This window comes from Melospiza georgiana, chromosome Z (assembly GCF_028018845.1).
Source record: "Melospiza georgiana isolate bMelGeo1 chromosome Z, bMelGeo1.pri, whole genome shotgun sequence".
Taxonomy (NCBI): domain Eukaryota; kingdom Metazoa; phylum Chordata; class Aves; order Passeriformes; family Passerellidae; genus Melospiza; species Melospiza georgiana.
In genome coordinates this window covers 73,519,899-73,536,670 of record NC_080465.1, presented here as the reverse complement: position 1 = coordinate 73,536,670, position 16,772 = coordinate 73,519,899, and the positions used below count along the sequence as shown (strand labels likewise).

The 16,772-nt window shown below is 42.1% G+C and overlaps 1 protein-coding gene across 6 annotated transcripts in view; it reads left to right on the top strand.

Moving 5' to 3' along the window:
• Positions 1–16,772, top strand: part of UNC13B (unc-13 homolog B) — a 206,775-nt gene that overhangs the window by 158,291 nt on the left and 31,712 nt on the right. For all 6 annotated transcript variants that reach the window (XM_058044077.1, XM_058044076.1, XM_058044075.1 and 3 more), the window contains 5 exons: positions 7,208–7,334; positions 12,426–12,522; positions 13,331–13,474; positions 13,609–13,686; positions 14,199–14,276. In XM_058044077.1, coding sequence (XP_057900060.1) covers positions 7,208–7,334; positions 12,426–12,522; positions 13,331–13,474; positions 13,609–13,686; positions 14,199–14,276 — 524 coding nt within the window. The remainder of the gene's footprint in view (positions 1–7,207; positions 7,335–12,425; positions 12,523–13,330; positions 13,475–13,608; positions 13,687–14,198; positions 14,277–16,772) is intronic.

The following is a 16,772-nucleotide window of genomic DNA, read 5'->3' as shown; positions in this document are numbered from 1 at the left end:
TAGTGGTTTGTTTGTTGGTGCACAGCTGGTTTATGGTCAGAACTGAGGCTGAGATCTGCATAGGCTGTAGACCTCCATATCAGGCTGTGTTGCAAGCTGTTCAATGACATTCCAGCAGGTTTGAAATCAGAAGTTCCCTTTGGCCTAGAAGTTACAATGGCTTGGATGAGCAGCCAGCAGCAGCTTCATCTTCCATTGTGCTGTGGTAGAAAGGGTTGGAGAAGTTGGTGCGCTCTGAGTTGTGCCATGGCTCTGGTTCCCTGGATAATACAGCACAGGTTGTCTAAGCCATTGGCAGCAAGATGCTGTTATAATAATTCCTGCTGCAGACATCTTCATTTCCAATTAGTCTTTGCAATAATTCCATCTGCAAGTAAGGAGAAAATTTTACTGTTTCTGAAAATGAGTTAGGCATGCAAAACCCAGCAAATGTCCACAAAAGAATTCTTCTTCTTGCAGTACTCTTCTGATGTTTCTGAACTTGACTTTAGTTCTATATGTTGATTTTCACAATCTCACCAACTTTTCACAAGTTTCAGAGAGCATCCAGCTCCCACTGTCCCTGCAGGGTTGGGCTTTATGATTGTTCGTAAGGTGAGACTGTGATAAAACAGAAGTGCAAGGGCTGTCTGCAGTGTGCTAGCTGTATTTATATTCCAAACTGAAGTCAAGCTACTGCTTTTGACCACTTACAAAATTTTGCTCAATCCACTTGTCCCCACTGTGACCTGAACTCACTTACAGGAGTGACAGCCAATTAGACTCTTCAGATTGCTTGGGAAAAAATGCCGCCAGTAAGACAGCTGCCTGCATTTTGTTCTTTGGAAACAAGTCTGTGGGGTTGCTCTGTAGGTGAAAAGATTGACTCCATTTATTTTATTAATCTCTGTCACTGCAACAGATGTGGAGACTGTGCTGTAGGGGGACACTCTTTGCCAGGTGAAGGCTTGAATCTGACATGCTGCAGGGCTGGATGAAATGTTCTCAATTCTGTGTTAGGAACATTTTATATATGCTTGTACCCCACAGTGCCTTTGTCTTGTGAGGTCAAGCTCATGTAAGAACAGAGACTGGGAAGAAGGACTGTGACCTACTATGTTGAAGAGTCTTTTCTATAGTGACTATCACTGCTTGCTCATGTGTTAGAGATAAGGCAATGGGGATCATTTCATGGTCTCTTTCCCTAGAAACCATTTGCTCCTGCAAACCATTTTAGCTTCCCTTTCAGTTTTGTCCTTATTTATCTAGGAGGGATGGAGCACCTTTCCTATGAAGAAAGACTGTGAGAATTGCAATTGTTCAGCCTTTGGGGTGATGACCTACCTGGGGTACCTGAAGGGAGCCTGCAAGAACAACGGAGAGGGGCTTTTTACAAGAGTGTATAGTGACAGGACAAGGGGGAATGGCTTCAAACTGAAGGAGAATAGATTGAAATTAGGTATTAGGAAGAAGTTCTTCCCTGTGAGGGTGGTAAGGCACCGGCACAGGTTGCCCAGAGAAGCTGGTTTTGCCCCATTCCTGGCTGTGTTCAAGGCCAGGTTGCATGGGGCTTGGAGCAACCTGATCTAGTGGAAATTGTCCCTGCCTGTGGCAGGGGGTTGGAATGACATTATCTTTACAGTCCCTTCCAACCCAAGCCACTCTATGGTTCTTTCTACTCCTGTGTGCTCTTCTTCAGGAATTTATAATGCAATTTCCTCTCATACATGTTAAAAGTGCCCTATCTTCCTCCTTTGTCTGCAGCAGTGAGAATTGCAATTGCATGTCTCCAGATCTTGTTGTTCACCTTCCTAAGAATCCCTTTCCCTATTGCATCCAAAGTGCAGCTGTATGACTGTCAAAGGGGACGTTAATTTTTTTTTTCTTTGTTTGGTTGCCAGTGCCCAGATTAGCTTGGTCTCCCAAGTTTTCTCTTTTCATGTCTCATACCATGTTCCCACTGATGACTCTGGGCTTATTTTACCTTTTCCTGATCTCCTTCTGGTCACTTGCGAGCTTCTTAAGACAAGCATTGGTATCACCAATGAGTTCCTCGGTGCATAGTAAATGCTTGTTGAAAAAAGCATCCCTCTTCAGAATATTTCTTGGTGACAGAAGTAGATACAAATGCAGCTGGTGGACAGGGATTTTGCATTTTGAACAAAAATCTAAAAACTGCTTGGTAATTTATTTGTAGTCTAACTGTTCAAGTTCTGCAGGAGGGTTGAACAGTGATAGAGTCTGTGTTAGGATGTGTCTCTTCCAAATATATATTCAAGAAATGCTTAGGGTGCAGAATTCTATTTGAGGCAAGTGTGATTCCTCACACTGCTCTGCTCTCCAGAAACTTGTGAAGATAACCTTTAGAACAAGCTCTACAATAATTCAATTACAGGCCTTACTACATACATTTTAAATACAGATGATTGCATTAGCTTGCTGCATTTTTTTAAACTAGGGGAAAAGGGATTAAAGGAAACTGATTAAATGATGTGTAGGATGATAATTTGATTTGCCAGCCTCAGCTCTTGGCTCTGTCATTTCTCAGGTTCAGCTGCTGGTTTTTCTACCAGTTAACCTGCACCAAGAGTTTCATATTCCTTTTCCCAATTTGTGGCATAATCCCTGGGTACATTTCTTGTCTGCTCTGAGATCAGGAGCTGTGCAATAAAAGCTAATAATCTATTTTTTGGAGATATGTGCACATAAGCACAGAGTACACTACTTGCCCCTAATTTTCTTCATGGTGTTTTCCTTATGTTCTGTTCCTAAGTTCTGGATAACATGAGCTCATTCACCTCACCAAGTGGTAAGTTCATGCTCCTGGATGGAGCTTGTAGCTGTGAGTAGACAAAGACTTTTATTTGTTACCCATAGTTTTAGCACTTTGGATGTAGTATGTAACACTAGCTCTAGAGTTCTGTAGTTTTTATGCCAGCAATAAACAGACTTGCAAAGAAGACTTGAAAGACCATACTGCTGCTGGAGAAAGGGAGGGCATGTGCTGTAAGGAGACTCTGGAGGAGAAGGAGTTCAGACCTGGCTGCGTGAAACTGCTCCCTCCCTCCCAGCCTGCCTCCCTGCATCCAGCCTGTTGCTTCCACACTGCTCTCCAGTAGCTGGAGCTTACCCCCAGATACACCATGCAGCCTGTGCAGGACAATGTATAAATCCTAATTTATACCTAGAATGTGGAGGGATTCAGACCCGGAGTTCGTGCCAGCCTGTGGATGCTGCAGCAGTGTGTCCTTTTGGCACCTTCTGGAGCGTCAGATTGCTATTATGTAAAATTTTGAATCATAAAAATGAAACACCTATTCTCTGTATAAATCAGCAGCTGGTAGCAGTAGGCATGGCAGCAGTGTGCTTGACTGCTGGATATTTTGCCTTTGGCTGTCCAAAGGAGCCTCAGTGTCTGAGGCACAGCAGAATCTCCAGGATCTACCCCATTTGTTTTCTCTCTCCCCCAAAGCAGTGACTACTCAAGGCACCATGCACAGCATTTCCCTGTTTGCTGGGTCTTTAAAAAGTGTGCCTTGTTCCCCAACAGCCCAAGAGTAAAACAGGCTAGATACACATGTCCCAGACTTGCTTGGCAGGCTTATGTCACCCTGGAGTCACTGTAGGGTAGAGGATGATTTTCCAAGCTGTACAGTTGGCTCCACCCTGGGACACTGACCAGTGCTCAAGCAGCTGGATATCCTCTCTGTTAGTGCACTATCTGTAGTTTGTAGTTTTCTCGTTGACCTCCCTGGAACCTCTGGCACCCAGAAATCACAAACACCCCAAGCAAAGAGGCTTCTGCTCTTCTTTGCTAGAACACCTTAAAAGATAGTAATAGAAAATCAACATCATTCTTGACAGCAACATTTCATCTTAGTTTGGACACATTAGTATTAGGAGAGCTGCAAATTGGAAACATCTCTGATAGGAGAAGAGACTGAGTAGACTTGGCAGGCAGGATTGAAATAAATCATTCTGCCACTTTCTCACTTCTAATAAGGAGAAAGGGACCAGAGGCACACACAGATGCCAGCTATCTAAAGTGTTGACACTTCAACAGCCCTGATACCTATTAGAATTTCTGTACAGAAATTTGGCATTATTTGCTGGATGTTAACCCATAAAAAATAGGCTAACAATCAAGAAAAAAAGAAATCTGTGATTGAGGAGTGTGTAGGTAGAAGTCCTGTTCTCTGCCTGAAAAGGAGAACTGGACATAATACTAGAAAATGTGCTGCTAGGCATGAGTTCCCTATTAATGCCTCAATAATATGGCCTTGGTTACTCCAAAAGCTTTTCTCTGAAGAAGGCTGTTTCTAGCTGAAATCTGCTAAGGAAGTGTGGAAGACTTACAGAACTCTGTGGTCTTTTCAGGATAAAACACAGGAGTTGCTACACGGTATCTGTGTCCTGTTCTGCTGCTGCTGCTGCTGCTAAGCTCTTTTAAAGCCAGCAGGTTATAGAACAGAACAGAAATGTTCTAAGACTGATGGCTGCCATGATCTTCACTTTACTTTTTCTAAAATGAGTTTTCAATGTGTGCCTCTGACTGATGTGTTTCGATGTCACCTTCAGGTGGTCTTAAACATTTCCACTTACAAAGGAAGCAACTGATCAAAACTATGTGAGGTCCATTGAAAGGGGAAGGGGAGATGATGCAAGCTGGGGATGGGGGAGGTTGGGTCTTTGTTGGCTTTCCTTGTCCTCCAGAACGTTTGAGCTGTTCATTCTTGTCTTCTCTCTGTCACAAGCCCCTCCTTTCTTTCGAATACGTAAAGTTCTCTTCTATGGTGGTAAGACCTCTCCTTTCTTTTACTTTCCTGTGATTTATCTCTTAGTGTCGAGTGTCCCCTTTAGTGCCTAGATAGCCAGGTAGTTCTAGTAGCTGTACTTGGGTTTATGCTTCTGTGACTGCTTTGCATCTTCTTCTTCTGCAGCTTAGAAGTGTATTAGATGTCCTAGAAAACAGGAAGAAGCTTGAATTGCTTGCTTTTATTGCATTGTTTAATTTTGAGGAACTAAATCTGATTTAAGTCCTTTTTACATACAAGTCAGACCTTTCCTCAGCAGGAACAACACTTTCCATGTGCAGGAGCAGCAGCTGGCAGCAGCACACATCCGAGTTAATGAAGTTATAATTGTCCATCAGTTTCCTCACTCACAGGGAGCAGAGCAGGCACAGTTATTGCTCTGTTTGTTTCCAGTTTTAGTTCTGCAGAGGGAGTTCTCATTTTCTTCTACCATTGCTCGAAGTATAGCAGAGGGTCAGCAGTTCAGGTGCTGAGTATACTTCTGCTTTCTTAGTGCTCAAGAAAGATATGAGGTTATTAATGTAAAACAGGAATGGACTTCACACAGTCCCTGTGGAGTGAAATGGACCATAGTACATGTAATTTGTCCATTGAACCATCAGTCCTGAGGATTATGTCTCAGATATTGGGCATTTTAATCTCTTCAAAACAAAGATTCGGTTTCTCTTTCTTTCTTTTATTCTATTTCTTTTTTTTTTTTTTTTTTTTTTGAGATTGTATCTGTGTGGGTCTGTGATGTGAGATAGGGGAAAATGTGTATTACGCTCCTACAAAAGCTTGCAAACAAACCACTGGAACATTGATAGTTGACAAAAATTTATGGAAATATTGGCATGAACATTTCTCTGGATTTTGTGTCTTCAGTTCGGTAATTCACACTTGATTTGGAGTTTATTCTTGTCATGTTGATGAAGGTTCACGAGAGATGTGGAAGTTTCTCAATGTTTTGAATTAGTTGCAAGAATTCACATTTACCTGAAAATAGATAATGTTGTAAGATAGGCATGCCTATCAGTTAATAAGCCATTCAGAGTTAAGAAAAATACTCAGTCTTTTTAACATAGCTGAAACCTGTCTGCATGTGAGCAGTGATGCCCTTGGAAAGTTACATCATTGATGAGGTTTCCACGTTAAAGGTCAAAAGAAGAGTCTAAAGTGAAATACTGGGGTAAAAACCTGAGGCTAAGCCAAAATCATGTATGTTTTAGTGTAATATCTCACATTGTAGTCATGGACTAGCAGCTTGCTATGGTGTTAGAGTGAACAAAGAAGCTTGGCACAAAATGTATTCCTGCTGTGAAACTTGGCAGAAGAAAGAGATGGATACAAATAGGAGAGGCATGGGGGAGCAGCAGTGCAGAATTGATTACCTGATGATGCAGGGTCACAGCGCAGGGAAAAGTCAGCTGCTGAGTCCTCATATCATGAAAAAGGAATTAATTTTAATCTCTTCAAGGAAGATTTGGAAGAAAAGCAGTGCAAGTAGAAGGATCTGCCTGTGTAAGCAATGAGAGGTAGCTTGGGAGAAAGCATTGAGCTGCTTTTGGGAGAATTTAGTAAGTATTTTAAATACATAATTGTGGGCTGATCAGAGGTGGGAGTCAATTACTGAAAGATGGTAGTGTGGACGTAGGCTGTGAAGAGCCTTGAGAGTAAAGATGTGGACCCTACATTTCTCCTGATAAGGAAGGGGAGCGGTGGTCTGTGGAGATGATCTCTGCAGAAACGTAGGGCCAGTGCTTTAGTGGTGTAGATGTGTGGGAAGGGTTGTGTTGTGGAGGTACGGGCATTATACAGGGAGAAACTGCATTTTCCCAGCATTTCCTGGGTACAAAAACATAAGGAAACCTGGCAGGAGGAACAAGCTCAGCAGCAGACCCTGCTTTGTGGAAGAGAAATATTAATTTCTCCAGGCGGGAGCAGGGAAGGCTGCAGTTCCTGTGTAGCTCATTTGATCTTGTTTGAGTCACACTGTCAAACTCTTGGTGCTTTCTACTGTTGTCTCATTGGGAATGTAATGTAACATGCTGCTATTGCCTTTGTTTATATCCAAGAATGAACAGATTTGCTCGCCTTGATTTTTCCCCTGCAAAGATGGAGTCTCAACTGTGATATGTTAAATGAAAAGGCCATGAGACATTGCTCTGTTTTTATTGCTTTGACAACAAAAAATGTTCAACAAATGGAAGTATTAATTAGAGATACAGAAAAATCTCTACAGCCCTGATAGTCCCAACCTCCAAGAACTCCTGCCTGCTGCAAAAACCCTGTGTTGTGAAGATTTTGTGGCTCTATAGGTGCTTCATCCTCAACACTCTTGCATTCTGCAGACCTGCTTCATGAGTCCTTCCCATGCCTGGTGTGGTTACAGTGGTGAATTCAGACCTAACTGCTTTTTTTCCCCTTCCTTACAGAGCATGAGAAACACAGACTGTGTAAAAGTGCGGACTATATGAATTTACACTTCAAAGTGAAGTGGCTGTACAATGAATACGTTCGTGATCTGCCTGCCTTCAAGGGAAAAGTGCCTGAATATCCAGCGTGAGTGTTTTAAGTCTCCTGTAGTAAATCCCCACTATCTATTTCCTTTTGTTACCTTGGCGGTAGGGTGGCCATTTGGATCTCCTGCCGCTGCCTTTGAGATACATAATTTTTTACCTCTCAGTTTTCTGTGTTTGTGTGCATGTTTTTTCCCTGTGGTGTTCTGTGCCACTGCCCCTCACCCAGCTCAATCCATTATTGTACAATATCTCCCAACATTTCCAAAGCTCAGCAATGGCATGGACAGACTTCACGCTACTCTGTGCCTGCAGCGTGGGCAGTTCTTGAATAGAAGATGTGTGCCTACAGATATGCTTTATGAATATATACTGTACATGGATGTCATATGTACACACACAACAGGATTTGTAAGTAAAGATAATATTTTTCTTAGTAAGACTGGGTGGCTTAGTTGGAAGCTTCAGATAAGCTGTTGCTCTTGAGCTCTAAGCAGTTGTTTGCAGCTTCTAACTTTAAAAGAGCAACAACAGATTTCAGACCTGGAGAAGTTGTATGAGACCAAAAGGTTGTGAGAAGGTGTATGAGACCAGAAGGTTTTCTGAACAACTTGGGGAAAATGGTGTAGTTAGAGTCCCACCCCTGCCTCAAGCAACAGCGGGTATCCTGGGTCTTAGCAGTGTTTTATCTGGTTTTCAGAAGCTTTCAGTGATGTTTGCTTCACAATTCCTTTTATCCTGTGCTTCACTGTTACTCCTTCACTGGGTTTAAGGATTTAACATACACTCTCCTTTTCACCCCCTCCAAATCTTTCTTGCTTCAGTTTGAACTTGTTATAGCCTATATATAGGCTATAGAGAATAATGCACATAGAGAATAAATTGTTCTGCTTTACAGTAGTAAAATGCTTTTCTCATGCTTCTTTATGGTCTTCTGCTGGTTCTTGTTTGTTCCTAGCTTTCCTTCTATGTGGGGTTTACTCACCCTTTCAGGACAATTTGTGTCTGAACGTAACAGTTGGCCTTAAATATTGATGTTTCATCTAGACCTTGCCATGCATTGCCTTGCAGGCAGTGCTGTTGCTTTCATGTGTCATGTGCTGTGTTGAAAGCAACCTTTTTTATTTTCTTTTATTGAGAGATATTGCTGGCTAGTGGTGCTCCCAGTGGGCCACTGGCTGCTCTGCAGGCACCCTCTGCATTGTGCCCCACAACACTGCTGTTCCCACCCCGTACATGACTGTTCTGTGCTGTCTAAATGCAGCACTTTACCCCTCTTAACAAACGCATTATTCCTGGACTGTGTTTCCCGTTTGGCACTTTGAATTCTCTTGCCATGCTGTTGTGCATGCAGTCCCTCAAGCCTGGTGCTAGCTGCATGCTAATCAGACTTGAGGCAGTTGGGCATAATTGCTCACTGTGGGCTGTGGGCCTGATTAAGAAATCAGGTCAGCAAGAGACATAAGCTGCTCGCTGAGCAGTATGCTAGAGTGGCAGTCTCAGAAGCCCCTTTCTCTTTGCTGTGCCTCTGAGTCAGGGCAGTCTCATGCAAGCCATCAGATATTCTTAATCTCTCTTTTTCTCCTGTGTAATCAGGATAATGATGCTCGGTTTTGTTCTGCAGTCTGTTCTGCTCTGCTGGCCTTTGTGGTAGAGCTTCAGTGCTCATGTGCATTTGCAGCCACTGGCTTTGTTACTTCACCTCCTGTTTCAGTACAATAGCCACATTGTCAGACATAGGTGATGTTTATCTCAACTGTAACCTTCACCTCTCACAGAGTATCCCCCTGATATGAATTGTCCTTTGATTTGCTTCATCACAATTATTTTTAGCCACAGAACTTCCCTAAACAAAGGAGTCCACACATCAGGTTTGCATACTGGTAAACTCCTTAGATGAAACTAAATTGCTGCTCTCCAGACAATGGTTAGGCTGTTGATACCTCAGGTTTTAGCTTTTATATTTTCAGATTCTGTACTGCTTTAGTGTGTAGATCTGAGGTTCATATTAGGGGATAGTAAGATCTCTTCACAGAGTATGGAGACAAAACAATTTCTTTTCTTGCTGGGGACCAAGGACAAATGATCCAAATCTCAGGCCCCAGAGCACAAACAATGGCAGAATGAAGAGAAAAAAAAAAAAAAGAAGCATGGGACTTCATAACCTAAAGCTATAACTGGACAATTAACTCCGATATGCTAATGGACCAGAACTTCTAAAAGTGAGAGACCTTGTGACTGGTCTTTCATTTTATGACCATTTTGGGTTCATCTTGGGTGTAGCCTGGCTGGGCTCTTGCACTGCCCAAGGTGTATCCATTGAGGCCTTTTAATAAATACCTGCTTTATTCTTTAACTCCATCCAGCCTCTGTTCTAGATCAGCCTTTACAAGGCATTGCTGTCTGTCTACTTGTAAGGCAAAAGGCCATCCACAAATTCACTTTTCCAGTTTATAAACTCTGAGAAACCATGTTCCTGGTAGCCTTGATATATGATTGAACTAAGTGCAGGGTGCAAAGTATTGAAATTGAAGTTTTTATACTCCCTTTATTTTCAGAAACTCAGAAGCATTTTCTGAAATGGACGTAGCTATATAACTAGGAGTGTATCTTCAAAATTTCCTGTCTGCCAGCTAAAAGCTGTGAAGTTTTCCTGAAAAACCCCAGCTTTTTAAGTGTGTAAATACGTACTTTGTTTAAATACTGATCCTAGTGTGCAGGTAGCATTGTGGATCTACTGGAGACTGCCTCCTCTCTGGTGGGGGAAGATATTCCTTCCTTTGAGATCCTGTTCACTTATTCTGGCTCTCTTCACCAAATACAGTATTTATTATTTTGCTCATAGGAACCCTACCTGCCTTCTTGCCTCTGTTTTTGCTGAGGCACAGGGATTGTTCCTTAGATACTCACAGCAAATGAGCAAGATTAATTCACCTGCAGTGTGTGACCATGAGGGAGCCAGGCTCATGGCCAAGCTGAAATGGTAGCCTTTTGTGTTACCTCACTGTTGTGCAGCCAGGAAAGATGAACTTACATTTAGTCCTGAAGTGCTGCTGCCTTTCCCAGTAGGCAGGACTGAAGTGTATTATGTGCAGACCTTGTTTGAGTGTTTGACTGTGCCATCTGGAGCCAGGCTGTGCTGACCCCCGTGAGCACAGAATGTCTCTGAAGCAGCACCGTGAGCCACTGCTGTGTGTGCTGGTGGGTGAGTCATTTCAGTGTTTGCTTCCTGACCAATAGGTGAAGCAGAGGAAGGAGAAGATATTTGCCATATAACAACATTTCAAAGCTATTTCTGCATGAAATCGGATTATTTTTATTCATTTCTGTGCTAGATAATTTTGCATATTGTTCTGGTTATGTTGCCTTCACAGTCCTCGGAGTCCCCTGACTTGCTCAGCAGGCCAAGCTGATAGTAAAAGAGGTATTTGGCCAAAGATAGTTCTACGTCTGTGTTACAGCTCAAAGCATAGTTTGGCCCTGAATGTAGACATAGACTGGAAGTATTTGTAAATTATTTGCATCTCTTAGGATTTTGTGTCAGCCAGAGGACAAAACTGAGGCTGGTTTTGCAGATGTACTTACAGAATTTCCTGATCTAAGTGGTTCATTCAACATTCATAATAAACATCTTCCTGAAGGTAATGATTCCTTTTATTAGAGGGGGAGCAAATACACCACTCCTACCCACCCAACAGTACAGTTTTCTCTGCCACCTTTGCTTAGACAATTTGGCAAGACAGTTAGGTATACCTAGGCACTTGATTTTGTGTAGCAACATATGCTATCCATAAAAATGGGCATTGTTCTCAACAGCAAATGGCTCTTTCTTGTGAATGTGGTGCAATAACTAAGGATGAATGATAATCAGGAAGTTGCTCTCCTTCTCAGAGTGAAAACTGTGGCTTATGGCACAAACAAGTAATTTTCCTTGCACGTTGACCTGTGACATGTGAAGCAGTCAGCAGCTCACAGCCTGGGAGCTGTGAAACAGGTGGAAGATGTATAGTTGCTTCCTTGTGAAGTGCCTGAGTTCCTTTGTAAGGCTTAAGCTGTTTAAAATACACAATTGCAGTTTAAAAGAAAACGTTGAAAGCTTGAGAAACTTGCAGCAGACTTCAACATATGCTGACTTTTAGGAGCCTGAAGTGCCATTCAAAAGGAATTCTTCCAGAATACAGGAAGTCCATATGTCTGTGACAGTGTTCCACTGTTGCTGTCTATAATAAATAGGTCTACATAGACAGGTTGCTGTTGGCATTTTAACAGTGTCAGTTACAATTTCCAATATTAGCATTGATGTGCTTTATATTTCAAAGTGTAGAGATTATTTAAGGCTATCTAGTATGCTCTGCCTGTGAATTTGCTCTTGATCTCCCTCTCATGTCTGGCACATGCTTTCATGTTCTTTGCAAACTCAGCCCACAATTAGCACAATCTCTATGAACACAGCTGCCTGTGTAGGGAAGGCTGTACTCTGTAAAGCTCATATAATAATCTTTTGTTTGGACTGAATTACACGTGGACACTTCTTTCTCTTGTTTGTGAATGCTGTTTAGTAATATTTGAAATGAAGATTTGCTTCAGCTGTGCTGTGTTGGCACTTGCATGCAACAACCTCTAGACAGACATATAAATAAGGCTGTAAGTGCTGTATTACTGCTTAAACACAGGCAACAAAAACACACACACATCCTTTTGTACTCTGTGTGTCCCTTGGAGCCGAGGACAGAGCGACCAGCTGTCGGATCCCATCACTGAAGCTGCTTCTCAGCTTGCCTATTTTCACACTGCCTGTTTGGTACACCCAAGTGAGCAGCAGGACAGGTGCCTGTGGGTCTGGAGGTCTTCCTTGTGCTCTCTGGCACATGGATGGAAAGGAAAAACATGACAAAGTGCTTTGAGGTGAAGCAAAGTTAAAAGGGAAGTATCAAGAAGAGAACAGACAGGAAGAAGGACAAGAACAGCTCAAGTGATGGTAACAGGCCCTGTTAACTTGTGAAGAAGTGCAAGTATATTTGGGAATTTGGACTGCACACATGGGCAGCAGCATTCAGACAGCAGCTTTCACAAGCCTTGCTGGGGTTGGGTGCTCCTCTTCCTGCTGTAACTTGCTGTCTTTGCTCCATTGCAGGTGGTTTGAGCAGTTTGTGATGCAGTGGCTGGATGAAAATGAAGATGTTTCCTTAGATTTCCTACACGGTGCTCTGGAGAGAGATAAAAAAGATGGGGTATGTAGGTCACTACTTGGTGCTACATCATATAGTGCACAGAACCAAATAAAACACTATAAATTCAGCTGTCTTATAAATGGAGGATGTGGTCCTTTTTGCTACCTAAACAACAGGGAAACTCATTTATTTTAGCACTTTACAGGTCACAGAGAACTTTTTAATAGCAAGGTGCATATCATTCATTTCTGTCTGTTCTGCTGCTGTTAATCTATCAGCCAGTGGTTTGGTGCTCTCTCAGCTCTCTCTGTTAGGAAGATGTAATTGAAATTGAAAATTGAGGCACTTAGCATGTACTTAGTCATGCAGTGAGAATATGACCTTAATCCACTGACAGACCAATCTTACTCTTAATTTGCTGAGTATTGCCAATGCAGAGAAGAGCTTTCCTGTTATTCAGTGACTGTTGGCACTGTAGTCTGTGATACTCATGCAACATTCTGTTTAATAGCTAAATCTAAAAAAAAATTAAAATAGCTCTTTACTCTCTCCTTCTTTCCTCATTAACTGGCAGGGAAACCATGCATTGCATTAAGGATCTCAACATCCTCATACATTTCCCTGGTGCTTGTCACAATCATAGTTAGTGAAGGACAGTAAATTTATAATCCAACCAAAATAGGCTATTTATCTCCTCTAGGTCTTCTTAAGAGTTTTTGACTAATTCTGAGGAAGATGTAGGTTTTGGTAAAGTTACTGTGCCTTCAGTGTGGCAGATGATGGAAACACCCATGGGTGAAATAAACCCATGGGTGGGTTTATTTCAGATCTTTCCATTTGACAACGATTCTCTGTGCATCTCTTTTAGTTCCAGCAAACATCCGAGCACGCTCTGTTCTCTTGCTCAGTGGTGGATGTGTTCACCCAGCTCAACCAGAGCTTTGAGATCATTAAGAAGCTGGAGTGCCCAGACCCTGTCATTGTTGCCCACTACAATAGGAGATTTGCAAAGGTAATACCCTTAGCATCCAGATGTTTATCTTTTCTTAATGGGCTGTAAGACAGTATGATTTTTTTTTTCTGCTTCCTGGAGTTCTTCTGCAGTGGTAGAGGACAAGTAACAGTGCTCATGTCTTTTCTTCACAGACTATTGGGAAAGTGCTGATGCAGTATGCTGACATACTCTCCAAGAGCTTTGAGTCCTACTGTTCCAAGGAGAAACTGGTGAGTTATGCTGAGCTTCCCTTTTCCCTCAAAGAATCATATAATTGTCCTGATGAAACCAGACACACACTGCACCTGACCATGGTGATGGTGTAAATATTTTCAGTGTTGTTTTTTATCATCATCTGGATGCTTTTGAAGTTCGAATTCATGGAGACTGTCAGGTCCCCTCAAAATTAACTTCCACACTGCGTGGAAGTTTAATCACACACTGTGTGATTAAAAAAACCCAAAAGTGGGCATGATTGCTCTGTAGGTCTGGTACTTAGAGAGGTCTTTTCATCTGGGTATTCTGAAAATGGGAACTGACCATACCATTTCAAGCTGGAAAAAAAATTATTTTTTTTAAATTATTTTTTTAAATACATGTGAGTGCTGAAATCTCTGCATGCAGTGCCTCCTACGTAACTCTCAGATCTGGTGGTACTTGGGAAAGGGTGTTGAGGCACAAAGTCTCCCACTAGTGACAGTGTGTTGGCATCCTGAGCAGTCACCTGCTTTTGTCCCTTCAGCCCTGCATCCTGATGAACAACATCCAACAACTGCGGGTGCAGCTGGAGAAGATGTTTGAAGCCATGGGTGGTAAAGAGGTAAGAGAACTCAGAGTCTGGGTGTTATCCTCATTCCTCTGCACTGTTGTTGCTGGGTTGTTTGAAGACTGCAGTCATGAGGAGAGCCTTGGGACACCTGGCACTGTGAGTGTGGGGAGACAGCCATGACTGAAGGCTTCCCAACAAAATCTGTCATCAAATGCAGAAGCAAACATTTTGGAGTACAGAATAGCATAGAAAAGGAAAGAAAAGATTGGCTGTTGTGTTCACATGGGCATGGCTGGTGGAGGTCTCTGTACTGTGGGCATTGAATCATTTTAGATGTCATATAAATGTGGGGCAGTGCCTTTAGCATGAAATATCCAGTATGTAATACATTACAGACATGCAAATGAGTTCTCTGCTTGTGTTTTGAGGGATATTCAGATGTGTCCATTTGTTATGAGATGGTAATTTTTACAGAAATAATATTTTACTTCTCCAGGTCACTGTTTTTGTTCTGCTGTAATATATGTATATTTTTCTTTTCTCTTCTTTTTTCATTGCTTTTCAAGATTCAGGAAGATGAAGAAAAGCCTGCTGATGCTGATGTTAGGAAAAATTATTTTCTAGTGCATTTTCTTTGGTTGTGTTGTGATAGAATCTGTGCTATGACCTGTACGCCAAGAGAAACATCAGCTTTGCTGATGGACAGCTCAGTTTTTGCCTGTATTGCTTTTCTAAATCTTGCTTGTGCTCAGTGGCAGAATTCTGTGAAGTGGCAAAAATCTCAACAAATAGATTTACCGCATGAGGCAAGGAAAACTGCTGTCATTCTTTCACATGTCACCTCAGTAATCCTAATTTCTGAGTCCCACATCAAGAACTAGCATTATATGCTTCCTGCTGTAATAGCAGCAGTAGCTAAATACTCATTTTTGGAAAAGAATAAACTTATGATGAAATGTTTGCAAAGTGGCCTATAAAAGTTTAATGCCTGTGCATATAATTTCCCTTAAGGAATTAGTTTGCTACTATTTTCCGTAGTGGTAGCCATTAAGGAGGGTTTCCCTATATTTAAAATTGAAAATATCCCTTGATACTGTATTAAATAAAGAGAGTAAAAAGGTGTTTCTTGAGGTTATTGGCTACTGTCCCTAGACTAAATCTCTTCTCTGCATTGTACCCTTTAAAACCTTCCAATGGAGATGTAAGTAAGGTAAAAAAGGGGTAATGAATCCACTGTGGAATCAAAAGACTGGAAGGGGAGAGAAACTCAGACAGTGAAAAGTAAAACAGGAAGAAATGTGGCAAACACACTAAGAAGCTGGGTTTTTTTGGTTGTTTTTTTTTTCATTTTCTTTTCAAATGGTGCTTATTGCACTTCATAGGCCTGCCACTGATCACCAGAAATAAATTGTGTTGTGTTAGGTGCCTGCACTATCTGCTGTCCCCGGGGGTTTCCCACTTGGTGACTGTGTAATACATTGCTTCTTGACTCAAAAACTGCCAGGTTCTCTGTTTTGCTAGAGTAAACAAGGTCTTGTCCTAGTTTGCATAGTCTGTTGGCTGCAGATTGAACCTGACAATTGGGTAACAATAGGTGAGACAACAGTTTTGACGATAGAACTGACTGGAAATGCATCTGTGGGTTCTGTCCTCCTTCAGGAAGGACAGTTCTTAATTTCTGTGGCAGATTTATTCCATGGTCATCTGTCCATGACACAGTAGCTTGCACAAAAGTAAACATTATCCTGACTGCTCTATGCAAAAACTTCCTTGAGAGAGTAAGAAACTACCATAGTGGTGTGCCCTGGTGTTCAGCTGCTCAACTTCTTGTGTTCTCAAAGGTGTTCTTGAAAGCCAGGTACCAAATATTCTGTTGTTCCTGTGGCAGGTATGTTCCTTGTGCCATGTGTGCCGCCAGACCTTCAGACTGGTTTCAGTTACCGTGTGTTTGTGGCTTCATCTGCTTCTGGTTCCCAGATCCATCTCGGTCTGCAGCTGTAGCTGTAGCACTGCCCAGTTCTGGAAAGCTCTGAAATACTGCTGCTATGTGGTGTTCTTTGCCAGTGGGTCCAGAACACACCCCTAGGGAAATTCAGGTCACTTAATCCCTTTTTCAGTGATGGAAATGAAGGGACAGGGCTCACCTGTGGTCACCCTGCAGTATGAGTGGCATAACATGGAACACAAGTGCTTGCCCAATACTATTTATTGGGATTGGGCCCTGGATATAGTGCCTTTCTTTACACTCTCCTCCACCCACTGCCCCCATTGAGTTATGGTACCTTTTCCCTCACTTTTCTTATTCTTTTCTAAACTGTAGTACTCAAAACAGGGCAAAAATTGCCCAGCATCTCTGAGTTTAATGTGAACATCATGTGGTCTGTGAATATTACTCCTCAGAAGCAGTAAGGACAGCAGCAGAGCTTTAGGAAACTCTCCTTGGAGGGATTCCCTTGGGTCGAGGCAAATATTTATAGAGTAAACACATATGCATACACAGAGAAAAATACCTTAAATAAATTTTAGGAATTAAGATAAATGCTTTTC